At 37.2% G+C, this 23,639-nt stretch overlaps 1 protein-coding gene across 1 annotated transcript in view; it reads left to right on the top strand.

Annotated features, from left to right (window-relative positions):
* Vrk2 (VRK serine/threonine kinase 2) overlaps window positions 1–23,639 on the top strand; it is a 100,112-nt gene that overhangs the window by 32,897 nt on the left and 43,576 nt on the right. Inside the window, exons 3-7 of the mRNA XM_051200515.1 lie at window positions 7,100–7,149; window positions 7,719–7,788; window positions 9,462–9,549; window positions 20,575–20,683; window positions 21,655–21,747. Of these exons, the coding sequence (XP_051056472.1) occupies window positions 7,100–7,149; window positions 7,719–7,788; window positions 9,462–9,549; window positions 20,575–20,683; window positions 21,655–21,747 (410 nt within the window). The remainder of the gene's footprint in view (window positions 1–7,099; window positions 7,150–7,718; window positions 7,789–9,461; window positions 9,550–20,574; window positions 20,684–21,654; window positions 21,748–23,639) is intronic.

Here is a 23,639-nt window from a genome sequence, read left to right as displayed (position 1 = left end):
ACACACACACACACACTAAAAAAAAAAAAAAAAAGACTTTGCAAGGGGGAAAACTGAAGAGGAAGTAAATATAAACTGCCTAACAGCTTCAGGTTGTCTGCCTGTGGTTTTCTAGGAACCAGGGTATCTTTATAGCTGTAGTCAGGAAGTGGTTGACAGCAAGGGGAACCCTTTAGGCTTGGCACCCCATCCTCATTGCCTGGTGGGGTCTAATTTATGGCCTCCTTTATTCCAGTGCTTAAATAATTCTCTTCAGCCTCCCAAGTAGTTGGAATTCTAGGCATATAAAACAAATCGGTTAAATTGAACTCCTAACTTTCTCTCTGTTTCATCTATCTTTTCCTTTCTCTTCCCTCTCTCCTTCCCTCCATCCTTCCCACCTTCCCTCTAAATGTATTCTACCACCAAACCACATTTGCAAACTCATTCCATACATTTTAACAAATTATATTTTCATTTTTACTAGTTAAAAACATTTAATATTTTCCCATAGGACTTTCTCATCATGTTTTTTTAGAAATACATTTTTAAGAAACCTCTTTAATATTTTCGATTTTTTTTCCCTCATAACTTTCAGCTACTGGTTTCTAGTTTATTTCTTCTGTAGTCTGAGAATACACTTTGTGATATTTCTTTTTTAAAATTTATTTTTTATTTTACATGTCGATCCCAGTTCCCCCTCTCTCCCTCCCTCCCTCTCTCCCTCCCTTTTACCCTCTCTGCCCCCTCACATGCACCCTGACCACCCTCCGCTCCCATCCCCCCACTCCAATTCCACATGTAGGGCAATGCCATCCAGGTGGGGTCATGTAAATCTGTCAAGTCATTTGAAGTAGGGACTAGGACTTTTCTCCTGTCTCTAGGTTAAGGGAGTTATCCCTCCATGGGGGATGTGTTCACAAGGTCCTTTTGTGCACCAGGAATACATCCTGGTTCCACTGTCTGAGGTCCCTTAGACTGCTCAGTCCTTCTGGCTGAGATCCATATTCAGGGGGGCCTGAGTCAGTCCCATGCTGGATTCCAAGCTATCAGTCTGGGGGCCTGTTAGCTGTCAGGTCAGCTGTCTCTATGTGTTTCTGCAACCTGGTCTTGTCCTCTCCATCTGGGTCTGGATTCTAGTTCGACTCAGTGTTTAGTTATAGGTGTTTGCTTCTGTTTCCAACATGTATTAGATGAGGGCTCCATGATGGTGGATACGTTAGTTGTTGATCTCACTATCTGGGAAGGGCATTTATGGTAGCCTTTCCAAGGTTGCTCAAATTGTTAGTTGGAGGCAGTCTTGTAGGTCTCTAGACCTTTCTTTAGGTTCAGTTTTCTCTTCAAACCAATAATGGCCCCCTCTTTTATGTTCTCTCTCTCTCTCTCTCTCTCTCTCTCTCTCTCTCTCTCTCGTCTTCTATTCTTACCCTGACTCAATCTCCCTAGTCGCACGTGCTTTCCTCTCCTCCCCTTCTCTTTCTCCGACTTCTCTCTCCATTCACTGCCCCCCCCACTTCCCCTGAGCTCTGGGGGACTTGTCCCTTCCCCCTTCTGTGAGGGACTTTATATGAATCTCTTAGAATACACCTTGTATCCTAGTTCCTCTGGTGGTGTGAATTATAGGCTGGTGAAGTTTTTCCTAGAACTCACTCTGTAGATCAGGCTGGCTTCAAACTCAGATGTCAGCCTGCCTGTGCCTCTTAAGTGCTTGGATTAAAACCATGGGCCACCACTGCAGGACTGGGTACAGCATTCTCTAAAAGTCAGTTTGCAGGGGTCTTAGCCCAACCAAGGAAAGCTGAGCTGGATCTGAGGAAAGGTAAGTGCGCTGCTTGCTCATTTCCCAGCCTTCCAGAATCCCAGAGAAAATCATATGCTGAAGGGAGTCTAGTCAAGCAGGAACTCGTTATTGTTCCATAGCAAGCATCTTCTAACGGAAAAAGCCAGAGTGGGAAAACAGTTAGCCAATGGTTTTAAAGATTCGTTTATCATGCAACTCGACACCAGCTTTACTTAGTGAACAGGAGCTCTTCATGCAATGATATCATGTGGTTTGATCTAGGCAACCAATCATCTTTTCTGGAAACAACTCAGGACTTGCTGGTTTGACTTCCCCTCAGAGCCATCTTTGACTGACCTGTGTGCTGTACACCACTTAAATTAGCTGGCCAGTACTGTTGTTTATATTGTGTCTGTACCTCTGGGATTTATCCTTCATTAGTGACTATCAACTCCCTCTACCCAACTTATTTGAAAAAGGCTTTGTTTCAAGAATTTTCCATGGTGGAATCAGGATATTTTTCTTGGTTCTTCAATGTGAGAAATTAATATGGTTCCTGGAGAAAAACCCTGTGTCAATACAGAATGATTCTGTGTTCTCTTGTTTTTCTGCTTTTTTTTTTTTTTGCAGTGACTTGCCTTGTAACCTCAACTTCTCTTTCCTTTCTAAGAGCTGTGGAGTGAACTTCTCAGACTGCTCATGACTTTTCTTCTGAGATCTTAAATTAGGTTGGAGAGGAAGCTGTAGTGGCATCTTAAGTGCCTCCCCTGCTTTTTTTCTGCATAAGTTCTATAGCCCCTTTCAGGGACAGGGATAAGAGTTGAATGCCCCCCTCCATCTGGTTAATCTTTTTAATTATTAACTTCTATATTTATAAACTTTATCCTCTGAAGTTATTTGGAAAATGATTTGTGTGTGACTCTCATTTTCCATTTCAACATTTCTTGGTGTTTATTATATATCTTTTTTTGCTAAATCTCTTCCAGATATCTTGTTTTTCTTTTCTCCTTTGAATAACTTTACCAAGAGAATTATTGAAGATGAGCTTTCTTGTTGGGACTGCCATCTCACAAATACTGACATAAAGGCATATATTAATTATGAGAGCTTGGCCTTAGCTTAGGCTTGTTCCTAACTAGTAGTTCTTCCAACTTAAATTAACCCATGTTTTTAAATTTATATTCTGGCACATGGTTTATGACCTCATCTCTCTTTACTGCTCATGCCACTTCCTCCACTTCTGGCTGGAGATCTGCCTTTCTTATTCCTAGAGTTCTTTCTCTGCCCTGAAGTCCCACCTATAACTCTTGCCCAGCTATTGGCCATTCAGCTTTTTATTACACCAATCACAGCAATGCATTTTCCCATAGTGTACTGGGATATTATCACTTTTTATTTTAAATTTTAAAGAATTTTTTTTTTTAATGAAGTAAGTTCCAGGACAGGCAGAGGTGTTACACAGAGAAATCCTTTCTTGAAAACAACAACAACAACAAAATAAAAACAGAAACCTTATAAAAAGAACAATTTTAATTCTTTTATTATTTGTTTCAGTTTCTTACTTTTAAAGTTTCACTTTATAAGTTCAAAGCTTGTAGGAAGAGAGTGCCTGTGTCCTAATCCGCACCAGTCATTCAGTTTGCCTAAGTCTTAGAAACCCCACTACCCTGCTCATCAACTCTGATACAGTTTAACTTATTTGTAGCTCTTACACTTTGCTGGTTGTCCTAGTGCCCCCCCCCCACACTTTTTTAAAATCTTAAATCCTGGATGATACTGAAACAATTAATTTTGTAACACTGAGTAAACTCTTTGGTCTTTATGTGGAGACTATGTCTTGCAGTTGTGCTCTCAGACTTTAGAGTTCAAGGGGTTCCCCACTTCAGCTATCATTTTTGATTGTCTGGGGTCACACACACATGCACCATGTCCGTGATTCTTCTGTCTTTCTTTGTCATTTATGGACTTAGTACATTAGTCCTTGTGTTTTAATATTGCTAAGGGTTTAGTTTGTAGGTTAAGAAATCTTAGTTTCAGCACACTTAGGAATTTAGGGAACAAACAGGAGGTAGGTCAAGCCTGGAATACTCTATCAGTTCATTGACTCTCAGTTGCTGCACACAGTCCTTGTGTTATTTCTGGTCTTTCGAACTTCCTTTCATCTTGAATGAGTGAAAAGCCCTGTCAGAAGCATTCTGTCTCATACCTCAGTCTCACTGGGTGAGTTCTTCCTCTCCTAGAGAACACCAGGCTGCCCAGACTTCTATGGTCTCCCCATCTCCTGTCCTCTTCTCTGCATGGTTTGTGCTTGTACAGGAAGGATAAAAATGTCTTAATTTGGTTCAAAAAAATAACTACTGTTAAACTATAAGGTTTCCCAAAGGAAAGGCACCAGAATAATGCACAGAGTACTCCCCCCCCCCCTTCACACTCCCTTTGGCTGCTCTCCAGAGCTTCTAGCCCTGTTGAAAAACTCGGTGTGAAAGTTATATATTGTAATCTCTTGCACTGCCAAGGTGCACTATTGAGACATCTGTTCTTTTGCTACAAGAATAAGATCAACACCACCACATGGACCTGTCCCTTCTTCATCTTGCAAGAAAATTGTTCTATTAATTCTCTATTTCTGTGCTTCAGACAGAAGAATCAACTGGCCATGCAACTGTTCTTTTACTGTATTTCTTCCCAGGTTGATCTGATAGCCACCTGTTGGCTTCTTTCAGGTCTCTCACTTAGGACTATGAGTTTCCATTTACAACCAGTATATTGTAGAGGGAAATGCTGACACTTGGTTCTTTTTATCTATTTACCTGCTAATTTTAGCCTCCATTAATGACTTTTGTTTACCATGGTCATTACTGTGGTATTTACTAAAATTGGTTTTGTATTTTTATGATTTCTTCTACATGTATTAAATGAATTTCACTCAAAACAGAGAACTGCCTTATCTTCCTTATTTGTTTATTCATTTATTTATATCACTATGGTAAATGGATATTTTTATTTGGGTTAAAATTTATTACTATCATGTATTTTATAGCTTAGGTACCTCAATCCTAACAAAAGGTGGATTCCCATAACATTTATATCACTGTTGTGCCAGTATATTTTGCATGCAGGTCACTGTTGAAGGACAAAGTTTATAGTTGTGTGATAGTGATGATTGCTTTTCTCCCTTGGAAGTGTGCAGAACACCTTTCAGCACCATAATACTAGTTAGTATTGGTAGATCATCTAACTGTGCACATGTTTGATTTTCCCATGTTCATTGGGCAGCATGGGAAAGAGGAACTGAATGCAAATTTCACCTTAACCAAGCAGCTATTTATAACTGATAACTGTTGGGACAGTGAAAATTTGTTTTCTCTAATTCAGTGTCACAGTATATCACTTCTACTCCTGGTCAGGCTTCATGTTCGAGACTAGTAAACTAACAGAAAATAGACTCTGTGGTTTTGTATATGTGCCCTTTGTTTTGTTCTTTTGGGTATTTTTTGTTTTATTGATTTTTCATTTTCTTGTGTTTTTGTTTGTGAGAGGGTATTCATAATATTAGGTGGGCATGGGGGTGGTAAAGCTATAAGGTGGAGTTTCAGGAAGAAAATACTACATGAACAATTTTATTTTAAATAAAGAAAAAGGAATTGAAGAAGGGAGTTATTTTCCAGATTCAAATTTAGACAGTTTAAAAATAATATTTTACACATTCTTGAAGAGAGTGTGTGTTCTTTACTCTGCAGTTTGGATCTTTTCTGTTTGACTATACAATACTAAATGCCATTAATATTTTCCAATTTTGTTTTGTTATTAGTTTTTAATCAATAGCTCTACTAGTTGTTGATTTATATGTTTTAAAACTATTGCTATATACTAAGTTATATTATCTTCATTGCACAGTTTCTTTCATGTCTGTCTTTTTATCTAATAATTCTTCCCTCAATTTCTTCAGTTTTGAAACTCCATATTCTAGCTTCATTCTTTCAGTTAATTTTGTTGTATTAATTTATTTTCTATCTTCTGTTTAACATAGCAACTTGCCATCATCAAGCTTAAGTTTGTATTTTATCAATAGTATGGATTAATCTGAGTTTTAACAGCATGACATTTTCTTATTTCTGCTGATGAACTTAGTCTATTTAAATTCGTGAAGATGCTTGAAATTATATCAAATAATATACATTGTTATTTCATGTGTGCATGTTGAACTCACGTTAGATGCTCACATAGTTCAGAATCATTATTTTCCTCTTGAGTCTCTTTTGTGGGGCCTGCTATAGATTTAATATTCAATGTTTCCCATTAAAGTTTGACAAATTATTTTAAAAATAGTCATTTAGACAGTTCATACAGTATTCAGTTTTCACAGTCATGTTGTGATAACATATTCCCTAACTAATTTCAAATTTTCCTTCTACAACTCTATTTTGGGCTCATCAGTTTTTCTACATGTGTAATAATTTTAGTTAATGCCAATTCAATTTTTGTTAATACCAATTCAATGACAAATTTCTTGTGCAAAACTGTCATTAATATTCAAGGTCAATAGCTGAAAAAAGAACTTGTAGGAATGAGTTCATGCACAAGCACTACAGTTATGTTTAGCTGCTACATGCTGGACAACATCTGCAAGATGTCATTCATTCTCAAATGCATTCAGAGAGGTGCTAAATACAATTTCTACCAATATTATTTGTTCTTTGTTTCAATTTTGCACTTATGTAAGTAATTGATGAATATCTGATTTTTTTTCATCAGACAACAAAAGTAGATGCTATGGAATTTTTTTATTTCATTTTAATATCGAGAATAGGCATGGCTTATAATTAAAAGCAGATATTCATTTTTTCAACTAACTTCTTAGCCATTGTAATGTAACTGGAACAGTGTGTATGTATCACCCACTTTTTTTCCACTTGGACCAGTTCTTTCTGGGGAGACAGGTCAGCTTCAGTTGTTTTAGTGCTCATAACAGAGACCATACAAGCTGACTCTGGCTTAGAATCTGGTTTAGAATTTCTCCCATACATGCTGGTTTCAAAGGATTATAGTATATTCTTAGGTCCAGTGGTGCTGTTTATTTCTTATATCTGAATGCTTGAACATAGAATATGATAAATAGTGTGGTCTGTGTCAGACAGATATGAGTTTCAGGCCTCAATCTCTTGTTCTTACTGAGAAATTTATTCCATTTCCCCAACTTTAGCAGCACCTTTTGTAAAGTGGAGATGGTGCCACAGTTATAAGAGGCTTTGGGGATAATCTAGTTCATGTACTTATATCTAAGATCTCCTGTGATTTGGAATAAGTGTCATTTTCCACTTGTCTTTTTTTTTTCTTTAGCTTTCTCCACAAATAAACCAAACAAAGATGCAAGACATGTAATAAAAGTGGTAAGTGTTGTTCTTACATTTATAGTCCTATATTTTGTAATTTTTCCCCATTCTGCTTTATTCTCATAAAAAAAAAAATACGTTCTTTCCTTCACTCTTTTAGGTAGTAAGGACCTTAAGGAAAGGCTTAGGATTCCACTTCTGTCTATGTTCCCTGGGCATAGCACAATGAATAACATGTAGTAGACTTTTAGTGAAGGGGTCATGTGTGAGGGGACCCCACAGTACTTTCCAGTATGCTTGCCCTGAAGACATGTTGTGGTATAGCCAGTGCTTATTTATATATACAGTTCACAGTGCTTTTGAGAAGATCTTTGCCCAAGACTTCTTTCATGTGTAAGACTATATTGGGATAGCAGTACAATATGTTGTCTAAAATGAGACTTTTCAAGTTTATTTAGTGTTTTTTTTTTTTTTAGTAAAAATCTGGTGCTTGTTTGATGAAGAATAATTCTATAACTATTATGTTTTTTGCATGTGGATGCTTATATTTTCATAGTTGAAATATGGTTGTTTTATCTTTAGGATAATTCTTCCTATTAAAATTTATTATTATTTTTCTTTCATAGGAATATCAAGAGAATGGCCCATTATTTTCAGAACTTAAATTTTATCAGAGAGCTGCAAAAAGAGAATATAGTAAGTAAAAATAGCTAAGCAGCTCTCCCATGCATGGGCCTGCTAAAGTGAGGGTTAATATTTTGGTCTTTTTCTGGCCTTCTGGAAAATTCTTTTCCATATGAAATTTTATTGTAAAATGATGTACTTAACTGTTATAACATAAAAGCAAGACAGATGGTATACACATCTTGATATGGCACACATAATGGGTTATATATTTTAAGTCAAAGTTTTTCTACTATTTTACATAACATGCTGACTTGTGGAATTATCAAGAGTTCTCTAAACATAAAAGATTATAGAATGAAATTATTTCTTTTTAAAGACGCATTTAGATAGAAAGCATACAGTGATAAAACTAAAGTAGGTAGAATACACACACAGGCACGCACGCACGCACACAGGCACACATGCATGCAACTAAAGTAGGTAGAATACACACAGGTATGCACACACGCACACATGCATGCAACTAAAGTAGGTAGAATACACACACACGCACGCACGCACACAGGCACACACGCACACATGCACGCATGCACACATGCACACAAGCACAAAGGGAAGAGTTGTTAGGTGAACTAAAAAGTATTTGGAGATGATTAAATGTGAGATCTTTAAGGAAATATTAGAAAGGTGAATGTTAGAAAATTGTTTGGGGCTGGATATCAAATAAGAATTGCAGCTGGAGATTTGAATATGAATAATTATAAGCAAAGATGAAGAACAGTGAAGATGTTTCTAAGAGCTAAGTGAAACATTGTGGATGTCCGTAGGAGTCATAATAACTAGAATGGTCAAGGTCCTTTATATCTTGTTTAGGAGAAAGAATGATGGATCTGGCCCAAATAATTAACTTTGCTTTCTTTAATAAAGCTTCTAAACACTATGACTATAGTCTTTACTAACTGCTTCAACTATGTCAGAGTGACAAATAGAATCCATTAAATGTGATTGTTTTATCAGGAAAGCTGTCTTAAGCATAACACACACGTGCAGAGAAGTGAAAACAGTGATTAAACTACCTGATTGTTTAACTTGAGTAAACAATTCAATTATGATTTTTTTTAAAACTAAATTTACTTAAAACAGTTATTTTACAGAGTAAATAACTTTAAATTTCAGAGTCAGATACTGTTTCTGCTCCATTTGAATTTTAGACTTTGACAAAGGCAGTAATGTCAGGAAGTGCCTCTCCTTTGTAGTCAGTGTGTTACATTTAGAGATTTAGCTAGCATATGACACAATGCTTTTTTTTTTTTTGTTTTGTTTTTTGAGATAGGGTTTCTCTGTATTGCTTTGGAGCCTGTCCTGGAACTAGCTCTGTAGACCAGGCTGGCCTGGAACTCACAGGAATCTGCCTGCCTCTGCCTCTCGAGAGCTGGGATTACAGGAGTGTACCACCATGCCTGGCAAAATGATTTGTTTTCATGAATGGAAATATTTATGAGTGATAACAGTGAACTTTGTAAAAATATTTCTGTTATGGTACTATTAATTTTGTTTTTTAAGTACTTTGTGTTAATTATAATGGGAACAAAACTGAAACCATGAGATAGGTATATCTATGTTTATTAAGTTTTTATGTTCTTAGGTCTAATTGCTATTTTAGTTAGATAATTAAGTCTTAGCATCTATACAAATGTAAAGTACCTTTTAAAATCATGTTTCTTGTTAATTTTTCTTTGCAGTTAAAAAGTGGATAGAACAGAGAAAACTTGATTACTTAGGAGTTCCTCTATTTTATGGATTTGGTCTGACTGATTTCAAAGGAAGAAGGTAAAATATATTATTATATCAAATTTATATAATCAATTATTACTACCAAATAACCTTTCCTCAGTTCTGTATCTGATATTTCTTTTTGTCAGGTAACAAACTACTCAAAACATATCTTGGTTTCTGGGCATGAGGAAGCCCCCTTTGTCTCATCTGCTTAGTTCTAGACTCTGGTCTGTCTGGAGAGACCAGATTATCATCTTAGGGCCTATCTGGGGACTAACTGCTTTCAGTGGTCACTCGTGTGACTGTTGACATGCCTAAGGTGCTTCTGCAAGGGGCTGCCTGTGTGTTATAGAAGCACAGGGGCTTCCCCTGGGTGGGAGAAAGGGAGAAAGGAAGGAGAGAGGAAGGAAAGGAGGGAGGTAGGGAGGGAGGAAGGGAGGGAGAGAGATAAAAGAGAGAGAGAGAGGGAGGGGGAGAGAGAGAATAAATATAAATGCACTAGAAAGTCCAAGCTGGAGGTCACAGTATTTCTTTATGATCTATCTAATCATAAATGTGGTGTCCTAGCATGAGCCACTCAGCCACAAGATCCACCTCTGAAGGGTAAGAGAGAAATAACTCCACCGTGAGGAAATACACAGCAACATATTTATAAAGCTATCCTCAAATGTGTGTATTAACACATACAAAATTCATTAGTTCTGATTTTGAAAAAGTCATTTGTTTTGCATGAATTTTGTTGCAGGGAGTGAGTATCCTACTTTGCCATTTTTAGACAGGTGATAGTCATGAGAAAATAGGCTCAAGTATCATCCCTCTGTTCAAATACCTTTTTTTTTTTTTTTTTTTTGTTTTGTTTTTCCAGTCAGGGTTTCTCTGTGTAGCTCTGGCTGTCCTAGAACTCACTCTATGGACTAGACTGGCCCACTACCACAGATCCATCTGCCTCCAAGTGCTAGGGTTAAAGGCATGTGCCACCAATACCTGGCTATGTTTAAATATTTTTAATAGTATTAATAAAGCGAACTGTTTCATACAGTTTACTGAATGGACTAAAAGAATCATGGGACATCCATATCATGTTATATGTTTCTGTTAAATCATCTAGAACTATAATAGCTGACTTAAGAATCATGTAAAATACTTCTGAAGGAAGGATAGAAATTCTGGGTAAAATGGAAGACTACAAGTTGCTGGTGTGATCTGGTGAAGGGCAACTGTCAGAACAAAAAAAAAAAAAAAAAAAAAAGACTCTTCTGAAAACAGGAGGAGTTTTGAAAATTCTCAGGTAGTGATTGGATACACCATAAGTGTGGCACCAAAGCCAGGCAACACCCCAAAAGAAGCCAAAACACACTGAGCCCCAGTCACACACTTTCTTTACTGTTGAAGGAGAAGCAGGGCCCTCATCACAAAGGTAATTAATACAGACAGATTCTGGTAAAACAACCAAACAAAACACGGCAAGGAAGTCCTGCAAACAATCTCCCATCTCCCTCACAAGCCTCACAAGCAGGAAGGTAAGCCACTGAATTACCATCACAGAGTTTCTGAAACTGACCATATGCACTAGGCCTCCTCCTGCCAGAGCACATAATAGAAGTAGAAAGTCCCTCCTGGTGTAATTAAAAGGAAGTAAACTCAAGCTGCCAAGAAGTTTCTTAGATCAGGCTAGCTACCTGGAAGAAGCAAAAACCTGCTGATCTGCCTGGGAGAGGTTTAGACCAACTGAGGCACCTGGAAAGGGCACTTGCTGCCTGCAGCCTGTGCAGTGTGCTCCAGGTTCCCAGCTTTGTGAGCAGTGAGCCATGCTTTGGTGACGGAACTGCCTTTGAGCCATTTCTGCTCCTGTTTGTAACCCCAATAAAATCATTGATTCACCAAGTTGGACTTTGGTGGCATCCATGTTTAGGTCTGTTGTGGGTTCCCTATCTGGGGCAAGTAGATGTGTGTGTTATGTTTCCCCAGAAAATGTTTTTTTTTTTTTTTTTTTTTTTTCATACACCTTAAAACAAGCTGTAGCTTTTAGTGAGATAGTGACTCTTCTGATGATCAGCAGTAGAAAAAGAAAATCTATTTTGTCCCTCAGCATGTTCATAGGGCAGTAGACAATGTTCTGTGAGTTGTGTAGGTGTCTTCAGCAATGGGGTCTTGCTGTCAGTTTATGGAGAGCAACCTATTGTATTGGCAATACCTGGGTTGTTTAGGAATTTTCATAGGACCCCTTTGGCCAACAAATCAATTGGATAAGCCTACTTCTAGCACTGGAAAGTTCATTTTGGTGTCAAGAGATGATCAGTAGGAGTTCTGACTCCCTCAATATTTGGAGACATCATAGAACCACCTTTGTGTATTATAGGGCATTTCCACTGTGCTAGAGTTCCATGCTGCCCCTCAAATGTTCCTCAGTCCTAGCTGTTTCTCCCTTCATTTCCATTTCCCTCCCTTCTCACTGGATCCTCCAGTACCTTTTCCCCCTTCCCACTCCTACCCTGCCTTCAGTCTATACATAAAGTTTATTCTATTCCCCCTCACAAGGAGAATCATGGGTCCTTTCTTGTCTTTTCCCCCATGTCTAACCTCTCCAAGCCTACAAATTGTAGCTTGGGTATGATTTACTTAATGGCTAATATCCAGAGATGTAAGCAAATGCATACCATATTTATCTTTCTGAATCTGGGTTACCTCACTCAGAATGACTTTTTCTAGTTCCATTTATTTGCCAGAAATTTTCATGATGTTATTTTTTTTTAAACAGCTGAGTAATACTCCATTGTGTAAATGTACCAGATGTTTTTAATCCATTCTTCTGTTGATGGACAGCTAGGTTTAAATTGTCTTGCTGTTATGAATAGAATAGCAATGAACATAGTTGAGCAGTATGGTAGGATGAAGCATCCTTTTGGTATATGCCCAAGAGTAATATAGCTGGGTCTTGAGGCAGATTGATTCTCATTTTCTGAGGAACCATCATACTAATTTCCATAGTGGCTGTACTCCTTTCAGCAATGGAGGAGTGTTTCCTGTGCTCCACATCCTCATTTCAATGAGCTACTTCTTGTGTTATTGATCTTAGCCATTCTAACAAGTATAAGTCATTTTGATTTGCATTTCTCTGATGGCTGAGGATGTTGAACATTTCTTTAAGTGTTTCTCAGCCATCTGAGTTTCCTCTATTGAGTAGCCTCTGTTTAGATTAATTGGGTTACTATTTTTTTCTCTTTTTTCTTGATACTAAGTTTCTTGAGTTCTTTATATATTTTGGATATTAGTCCTCTATCAGATGTGAAATTGTTAAACATATTTTTACATTTTGTATGCTGCCACTTTGCCTCAGTGAAAGTGTCCTTTGCCTTGCAGAAGCTTTTCAGTTTCATGGGATTTCATCTATTAATTATTGATCTTAGTGCCTGTGTTTATGTTCAGAAAGTCTTTCCTTGTGACTTCTTCTGATTCTACATATCTGATGCTGTTGTTGCTTTCTTCATTTGTAGAAGAGGTAGTAGGTACCTGCTAGCTGTATTATTAGCCTGTCTCAGGCTCATACCCCAGGTCATCTCAGGAGGATGACAGCATCTCAGCCATCAAGAACCAAGTGTGACCGAAAGAGGAGCTAGGTCTGTAACAAGTGAAAGCATTAGAATGAAGATCAAGCACATAGCACACACAAGTTCAGGACCCGCATCACAAAGGAAGACATGAGTCTGTGAATTATACCCCACCATGTATATCTCAGTTCCAAGTTTGTGAAGCCCAGAAAGAAACTTCTACATTGCTTCTCCTCTCCTCTCCTCTCCTCTCCTCTCCTCTCCTCTCCTCTCCTCTCCTCTCCTCTCCTCTCCTGTCCTGTTCTCTCTCTCTCTCTCTCTCTCTCTCTCTCTCTCTCTCTCTCTCTCTTCTCTCTCTCCCTCTCCCTCTTTTTTCTTTTGAGACAGGAGATTATGAGCATGTTTCCTCCAGCCTGGATCAACAAGCCACGCCATTCCCAAATAACATGCTGAGACTCTGTATTAGATATAAAGCTTTTGGCCAGTTACTAGTTTTTTTTTTTTTTTTATTGGCTAGCTCTGTCTTAAATATTAACCCATTTTTATTAATCTAAGTATTTCCATGTGGTCTTATCTTACCAGAGAGAGGACCTGGCATTCTGCTCTCTTTCTGTCCTCCATGTTGAATCTCCTCCCTACTTCTTCCTCTCTCCACCTAGTCTCCTAGTCCCGCCTGCCTTGCTTTCTTATTGGCCAACAGTGCTTTATTCATTAACCAATAAGAGAAACATATTTACAGAATGACATCTCCCATCATCTCTTTTCTGTCTGAAATAAAAAGAAGGGTTTTAACCTTAACATAGTAAAATATATAACAAAATATTTATCAAATAAGAACACAGTTAGTAATATTTAGTCCATTAATATTTAGCAAGATTTAAAGGAAATATTTATCATCTATTCTATCTTTGTGAGTCTGAAGTCCTATATGCAACTTACCTTTAATCTTAACTAAGGAAAACTATAACCATAACTATCTGCCTTCAACGTGGCTAATAAGAACTTCCACTTAAAACTTAAAAAAAGCTTAATAAAGGGTTTTAAAAACAAAAGAACAAAGATAAGCAAGGCTACTTGATAACAGCATTTTTCTCAGTTGGACTCTGTTTTGCTAGAGACAAGCAGAAATTTGTGGGTTCCTTTAAGGGAGGTTTCCTGATTCAGCATAGTGACAAAATACCACATGGCTTTTAGGAAGTGCTGCTAATAATTCATTGGTGTGTACGGGAGCTGGCAATGGCACTGACCATATCTCCAAGCCGGCTGGATGGGAGCATAGACCAAGACAGTGAGCACAGCTCTCAGTTCTGGTGGTAAGGTACCCACCGTCATCTTGGATAGACCTCGGCTATTACAGCTGTGGATTTCATTTGACCAATCTTGTTTACTAGATAAAGACTCGTGGCCACAAAAAGATAAAGATTTACCATAAATAACTTCTAGCTTCATAGGACACAAAACTGTTTTGTGGTCATCAGTGATACATTCAGGCCTTCGATTAATTTCAAGTGTACTTTTCTTCTCTCAGAGTTTGACACTAAAGCTATTAGTATAGTTTATTTTCTTTCTGCTTGATGTTGGTGATTGATCTCTAAACAGTGGGCTTTTCAATAAAAAGTACCTAGTCAACCGGGAAGAGGTATGCAGACCATCAGATTTACAAATAACATCATAAAACATGACTCCTAAAGTCATTGTAACTGAATGTAAATACACTTAAATAAATAAAACATCATATGGTGATCTAAGATTTTTTTTTTTTTTAGTAAAAATGTCCAGTAACTTTAAAGAGGATATAGGTGAACAAATGAATTCAATCCAGAACCTGGAAAGGCCTGGTAATAGAGAGGAGACAGTCAGCAAATGGATGAGAAAATCAGTAACATGGATGGCAAAATAAGAGGGAAGAAAAATGCAACAATGAAACTGTTCAAAAATTATTGAAAATGAAAAACTCGAGTCAAGTAGTCAGGAGAAGGAATATCAGAGGAGGGGCCAAGTCAAGGAAATGTTCCACTGAAACCAATGAAGGAAGAAAGAAGGAATCACGGAATTCAAAAGACTAAACCCAAGAAGCCACAGGATAGCAGAAAGAACTATGATTACATACCAAAAGCATAGAGAATCTTTTTAGTGAAATTACAGCAAAAAACATTTCCCATCTAGAAATGTCAAACACAGAGAAAAGGTATATTACAATACATAAGGGGGAAAATCCCAATTCATCTCCAAAGGCAGACACCAGAGTAACACCAGACTTCTTATCAGTAATCCTAAAATTTAGGGAAGCACAGAATAGTATATTTCAAGCTCTTAAGGTAAATAACTCCCAACCAAGACTGTTAATCTATCTTTTGAACTGAAAGGAAATACAAGATATTTCAAGACAATAGCAAACTAGTGAAATTCATGACCAAGAAGTCAGCAGTTACACAAGACTGAAAGGAAAACTACACATGGGGGAACAGCACAGTCTTGGCACCAAGAACAAAGCAAATAATACATTTTATTAGTGTAGTACATAAATCAATGGGAGTTGTGAAAAAATCCATCACGTCCAATATAGTACACTACCAGACCTCTAACAATAATAGTGACGAAAGAAAATAATAAATAATAACTTAACAAAACACAGAAATAGCCAAGAAAAATTATAGGAATTTATAAAATGTCACAGGAGCAATCTTACACATCATTGACCCCAGGTTTCTAGTAAGAAGTAGTACAGTGTCTGACTAGATTAGAAACTGTACTGAACTATATTTTAATCTCCAAGAAACACAGCTCACTGGTAGACATCCATGATTGAGAGTCAGAGGAGGGAAATCAGTCTAGAAAGTGTGTGGAAGCTGCTGAAATTATTTTCATGCTTGATAGAGTAGATCCATACCAAAACAAGAAGTGATAAAAAGGGATTTTACAGATTAACAAGTGGAACAGTTCATTAAGCATCAACTAGGAGCTGCTTTGAAAATGTGTATGTGTGTACTGCCTACATGTATGTCTATGCATCATATATACCACATGCATGCACTGGGGAGGCCAGGTGAGGGTGTTAGATGTCATGGAAGTAGAGTTATAGATGTTAGTGAGCTGCCATTTGGGTATGGAATCGAACCAGGATTCCCTAGATGAGCAGACTGTCCTCTTATTGGTTAAACTGTCTCCCAGCCCCTGAAATCTACATTGCTTTGTTAGTCATATATGACTAACAAATATATGACATTGTGATTGAAGCAGCTATTAAGAAAGTAGTCTTCCAAGAAAAAATAATCCCAGGACTGAATGTGTTCATTGCTGAATTCTACCAGATGTTTAAAGAAAAGCCTGTAAACCTCAAAGAGAGAGGGACAGGGAGGGAGACAGAAAACAGCTACCAATTCTACAATAGAAAGGTAAGGATGCTGTTGATTATTCTGTGAAGCCATGATACTCTAATAACTAAGACTGGAAAAAGATAACCAACCAAACAATAACATAAAAGCAAAAGAAAGAAAAGAATAAAACGTAGACCAATATCTTTAGTGACTTTAGTGAACATAGTATATTTTTATCAAATTCAAGAGCCCATAAAAGACATCATACACTATGACCAAGTTGTTTTATTCTAAGGATGGATGGTTTGTTCAACATATGGAGGATATCAGTAAGTTTAATATACATGTAAGTAGACTCTAGGGAATCTCTGATCATTAAGAAATCACATATTAATCTTAATCAGTGTCAAAAATGCCTTTGATGTTGTTCAGCATCCCTTCATTGTTAATATCCTGAAGAAATTAGAAATAGATGGAACATGCTTCAATACAGTAAAAGCTATATATGAATTTCTACTGTTAACATTATACTAACTGGGGAAAACTGAAGACATGTGCTCTAAATACAGAAAGATTAAGAGTCCCCACTCTCTGACCTTGCCAGTACTCAAAGAAAAAAAGAGAGGGAGTGAGAGAAACATAAATGGGATACAAATAGAAAAGGGGAAATTCAAAGTATCCTTATTTAAAGACCATTCAAACCTGTATATAAGAGACACAGGAGTCTCCACTTGAAACACTTAGATCTGAAAATAGGTAGGACACAACACTGCACGATCAGCAGGTTGTATGTTCATAACAAAGTGAGAAAAAAAAATCTGTGGAAGAGGGGTCACATTTAAATATCTTAAAAAGAACTCGAGGAATACACCCACTTGTGGAGGGGAAATATGTCTATGTTGAAAAGCATCGGGGACTGACGAACGAAATGCAAGGAGATACTAAAAGATGGACTATCTTTTGCATGTGCAGCAATTGCCATAATTAATTAGTATAGTGGAAATGGTTCTATTACCAAATATGATCTATAGTTTTAGTACTGTCCCATCAAAATTCAAGTATATCTTAATAATTAAAACTGAAAAAAATGTTCTAAAATTCACATCAAACAAACAAACAAACAAACACCTAAAAATGAATACCTGAACAACCAAAACAATTCCAAGCAGAAATCTGAGGGCTAGTAGTATCAGACTGTTTTATCTCAAATAGTCATGACTCAGTGATAATGAAAAGTGTGGCACCTGGCACAAAAATGAACTGACAAACCAGTGAACTAGAATAAAGACCCAGAAGTAAACCCATGCAAATATACTAATTAACTTCGTGCCATTAAAAAAAAAGACACAATGGGAAAAATCCCTATTTATCAATGGTTTTGGAAATACTTGCTACTCACACATGTAGAAGAATAACAGTAGATCCTTATCCAGCTGTAGACCTTTAAAACAGTTTCTCTTGTGGTGACCTCTGACCATAAAATCATTTTCATTGCTAATTCGTAACTAGTTTTGCTGCTGTTATGAATTGTAAATGTCTGATAATGCAGGATATCTAATGTGACCCCTGTGGTAGGATCATTTGACTCCATAAAGGGGTTTTGACCCACAAGTTGAGAATTGTTGTATTGGTCATTGTGCATAAAAATCAATTCTAAACACATTAAGGACTTAATTTAAAGCTAAAGACCCTGACACTGCTGGAGGAAAGCTTATGTAAATTCTTCCAGACAGGCATGGGCAAGGACTCTAGTAAACAAGTATGACTTTCTTGGAGCTTACTGATGGGACTGTGTTAGTTTCTCTTCTGTTGCTGTGATAAAACACTGTTATCAGGGCAACCTATAGATGAAAGAGTTTATTTTGGCTTATGGTTTCAAGATGGTTAGAGTCCATAATAGCAGGTCAGTGTGATAATATGATGTAGGCAGCCAGCATGACAGTGGGAATGCAACAGGAATTATAGAGCTCACATCTTAACCATAAGCACAAAGCTTCAGAGAGAGTGAAATGGAAGGGCTATAGATATTTTTCTCAAAGCCCACCCCCAGTAATGTATATAACCTAAGCCTCTCTCAAACAGCACCACCAATTGGGGACAAAATGCCAGAAATGATGGGGGACATTTTTCATTCAAAACTCTGCAGGGGTTTAGTGAAATTAAACAGTTTCTACACAGCAAGGTAGTCATCCTAGCGAACAGGATGCCTTTTTGCCAACTCCTCAATAGATAAAGGCTTATTATATGGAATGCATTAAGAAGTGAAGAGATTAAACAGTAAAAATACTACATGTTCAAATAGACTAATGAACTCAATGGATAGTTCTTGAAAGAGAGAAATAAAAATGGCCAGTTTGAAGTACCATTTCATGTTCTCAGCCATCAGGAAATACAAATTCCAATGAGTTCAAGAGGGCTAGAGAGATGGCTCCATGGTTACCAGTGCTTGCTGCCCTGGTGGAAGAGTGAAGTTCACTTCCCAGCACCCACATTGGGTGGCTCATAACTGACAAATCTCCAGCTCAAGGAAATCTGACTCCCTTTTCTGGCTTCTACATCTGCATACATGTAGCATATGTTGACACAGAAACACACACAAATATAGGTAAACAAAGATAAATTTTAAAAGAAAAGCTATTTTGAGATTACATTTCACAAATCAGCAAAAACAAAACAAATGACAAAAGTGTGACAAGTATGCTGGTTAGGAGGAAGCCTTACATACTGGTGATATGAAAATTGGTGAGGTAAGCAAGTGTGCTGGGAAGGATGGCTTCTTATATTACTGGTGGTGGTGTGTAAGCTAGTGAGGGCAAGGCGAAATTATTATGGCTGTTTCTCATAACAGAACTACCGTATGACCCAGCAATGCCACTCCTGAGGGTTTGTCTGATGGCATCTTAGCATACCATAGAGACATTTACATATCCATGTTTATTATTGCACTGTATGTAATGTGCAGGAATGGAATCAGCCTTTATGTCCCGTCAATGGATGGATAATGGAAATGTGATACACAATAGAATTTTATTCAGCCATAAGGCAATGAAATCATGACATTTTTCAGAAGGTGGATAGAACTGGAGAATATTCATTAAGTGGAATAAGTTACACCACCCAAACCACTTCTTCTTGTTTCATCTCATCTCAGAAACCCAGATACCTTATACATATATGGTGTTAGTGTGATGTGTGTGTGTGTGTGTGTGTGTGTGTGTGTGTGTGTGTGCATGCGCATGTGTGCATCTGCATATAAAAAGGGCCTATGAGATGTGGTGAAGACAGCATGAAAAGGGAGAAGGGAATAAGAGAAAATAATGGAATCTATGTGACATGAAAGCACAGGCAAGGATGTTTGAGGGGAAAGGGAAAGATTGAGGGGTGACTGGGGAAAGCAGTGGAAGAGAAAGATGAATGACACAAAGTATGGCATGAATGTGCCATAAAGAAACCTATAATGTTGTATGGTAATTTAATAATAATAAAAGGGATCGTGAAGATATCCATGATAATGTCACACTTTTGTAAGATACCCTCCACCCAAAAGATTGTAATAGTGGATGTAGACTATGGAGTGTTATGCTAGAAAGGGGGAATAAAAAGGGGACTACTGAAAAGAAAAGGAAGATGTGAAGCTGCAAAAAAGGTGTGTGGGGATGGAGAGATGGACAGAACCATTCAGAGTGCTGCTGCACACCTATTAGTAACCAAGTTCGGATCCCAACACCCATGCAACACCACCAGCTTTAGCACTGAGGGATAGACAGACTTTTCTATCCGCTGTGTCCAGAGGTGCACGCACACGTGCGCACACACACACTCACACACACACCCCTAAATAAAATGTAAAAGAGTGTATAACAATGGATAAAGTATAGTTTTGTAAGATAAGAAGTATTACCATTTTCTATATGGGCAGTGACATTTTTAAGATACATAACGGGGTGATGGGAACTAATCTGTACCAAGCAATTAACACTGCCATAGACAACCAAAAAAGAAAGTTTGCAACACCATTCTCTCCACTATCTGAGACAGTAGTAACTTCTCTGTGCAGAGGAGTGCGGATTATTATTGTTCATCAGTGCTCCAGGGGCTTACACTAACTGATCCTCCTTGGTTGTTAGTTGGAGGCATTGTTCTTCTTTCAAATCCATTAAGAGATAATGTCAGCATTAATTTCAGGAAGATCTCTTTTATGATACCCCTTACAGTTACAGATTCATGGTAATGGAAAGACTAGGAATAGATTTACAGCAGAAGCTCTCAGACCAGAACGGTACTTTTCAGAAGTCGACTGTCCTGCAACTTGGAATCAGGGTGGTGAGTTCAAGATGGTTCACTTCAAATGCCTCATTTTTAGATTATTTACTTGTTTTGCTTTTTATGGGATTATGAGAAAGTAAAGATTATTGCTTAGTAATGTCAGTTATAGAGAGGAGAAAGGATTTCGGTAAAATTGATAGCCATGGGCTCTGCAGATGACAGGGTATGCTGTGTTTGGCCTTTGCTATTTCACTCAGTTTTCTCTCACAGCTTGGTTTTGCATCTCAGAACAAGTTAGTATAGCCGCAAGAGAATAACCTTTCTTTAGTTTGTTACATTTGTAACTGCAAACTGTGACCAAATAGACACCTTCTCATACTAAATATGGTATAGTTTGATTTAAAATATTTTAAGTATTTAAGTTGGGGGTTTGGCAACAATAAATTACTGCAATGGATCACCCATGTTGCTAACTGTGAAACATAAATGACCATGAGTACATTCATTTGTTGATCATTCCTCATATTTAACTTATTTGTATATGTTTTGGTTGGATCTCCTCCCACCCTCAATCATAAATAGAATGAAACAGCTCATGCCAGGTTGTGATGTGGAAAATAATTGATTTCTCCAGCTATTTTTCTATCTATTCTCCTAGTCAGTGTTTATAGACCACCTCTCTCTTATATAACTCTCTCTCTCTCTCTCTCTCTCTCTCTCTCTGTGTGTGTGTGTGTGTGTGTGTGTGTGCGTGCAAGGTTCCAGGGCTTTTGTTATTACAAGGGAAAATGATCCGAGGTATAATATTTTGTTGTGATGTTTTCAAGATTTGAATAATAATTATTGATTGATGAATGAACTTATGACTGTTTACCATAGATGTCTTGATTATGGAATGAACAACCAGAAGTTATGATATTTTAGAATAATCAATAATAGTGAGATACATTATTTTATCATATGTAGAAATAAACCATATTATTCTAGTGTAAAACATTAATGCTGATTTTACCTATTTCTTTTCACAGCTGGACATACTGGAATATATACATGAAAATGAATATGTTCATGGTGATATAAAAGCAGCAAATCTACTGTTGGGTTACACAAATCCATTTCGGGTAAAGAGATGATTAACTTTGCTTTTAGTAAGCGTCTTCGGAGTAATGTAGTCAAACTTAGTAAGAACAGACTTTAACTCACAAAGGTTTACAAATGAGGGCTTAGTATGATGAATGTTTCAATTTTTTAAAAACTTGCTTACCTAATTTAATCCTAGTACCAGATTAATGAGTAATTAGGATGAAGAAACCGAGAGTCAGAAGGGTTAAATCACTTGCTAATGGACACACATTGAAGAAGTGCCTGTGCAGGAAACTGAGTTTCTAAGCAAATATAGATAAAGCACCATGGTAATCCAGGAAGAAGGGGTGGATATGTGCAGAAAGATAGCTGCAAGAGGTTCCATTTTTTTTTCTCCCTATAGTTTGAGCAAAGAAACATGTCCAAAAGAACTTTCCATTGTGGTAGAAATTGTCTATCCAAAATCATAATATTCCTTGAGATGTGGTCAGGACAATACCAGTTTCAAACAATTGGTAGTAGCCCAGCTCTGGAAGCAAGCCTAGAGCTGTGAAACTTCTGCATACATCAAGAGTGCATACATGTTATTATTTCTTTGTTGAGTCCCAGTTTCATTAAACACTATGGGTGAGCTGGTATGACATTGTCTGTTTATCCATATTTACAAAGATCTCACTGAGGAGTGCTAAAGTGAAAGTGTTTGTCTAGGGTGGGGGTTAAATGGGAACTCAGATCTCGTGCTGGTTAGCTGTATCTAAAATTGCTCAAAATTTATCTAAATTAAACATGAAATTTTCTCCAAAAATAAAAATATGGCAAAAGTAACTGAATAACTGAAATTTAACTTTAATTTTAAAAAACAAATATATGCAACTATTACCTACTGCCTCAACAAATTTAAAGAAAAAAAAAACACTAAGACTCGAAAATATTAGAAAACTGTAATTAAATGTTTAATGGACCTCTGTAAGTATTTAAAATTCTAAATAAGAGACAAAAAGTCTCAATAGAAAATACTGATAGGTTAAAAATTTGAATATATCTCTGAACAAAGCCTAGACATAAGGAATGACCCCATTTAATAAATATTGGAAAATATCTAACAAATAAATATCAATAGAAAAAAACCCACCACATAATTCACAATGTAGTGATAAAAATGAAACCAGGTTGGGGAGCAGAAGATTTAGCATTGCCCTTGAGACAAGTGGAAAATAGGTCACCTTTGCTAAAACTAGAAGATGTGGAGATGGGAACGGCTTCTTTAAAAGACAGTTTATCAGAAAAACCTGAGAGAGTAAGCAAGAAGATACACATTCTTAGTCTGTTTTCAGTCACTTAGTGGAGTAATTGAAATCATTGTAGGTGCTTTTTATTGCTAGGTAATATTTTTTGAACACAATTGTTTTATCTGATCATCTGGCTTTGGACAATTGGATTTTTTGGGATTTATTTTTGGTTGTGAGCCTAACCTATAACGGCTGAGCAATCTCTCCAGCTCTAGGATTTATTTTTTATTATTATTATTTTACATGGGTGTTGGTAACAAAAGTCAGGTCCTCTGAAAACCAGCTACCACTCTTAACTACTGAGCCATCTTTCCAGGCCTTGATTACTTGGTTTTGACAGTTGTGAATAAAATGACAAAGATGCATGTAAGGCTTTTATGCAGGCATGTTTTACTTCCCTTGGGGGTAAATAACTGAAAGCACACTTCCTGGGCCATGTGATAATGTACATGTGGTGTAGAAACTACCAAACTCTCCTTCCGATGCTGCTATTGTCATGCTTCCGGCAGCAATGTGTACAAGGACATTTTCTTCTTATTTTGGTTCCATTCATGTTCTGAGTTTCAGTCATTCTAATAATCGCTAGGCATCAGTCACCTGCTAGCACTGACCACATATGTGCTTGCTTGGTGCCAATCTGT

This window comes from Phodopus roborovskii, unplaced genomic scaffold, assembly GCF_943737965.1.
Source record: "Phodopus roborovskii unplaced genomic scaffold, PHOROB, whole genome shotgun sequence".
NCBI classification, from domain to species: Eukaryota; Metazoa; Chordata; class Mammalia; order Rodentia; family Cricetidae; genus Phodopus; species Phodopus roborovskii.
The sequence above is the reverse complement of the archived record's forward strand: the minus strand, read 5'-3'. Positions and strand labels throughout refer to the sequence as shown.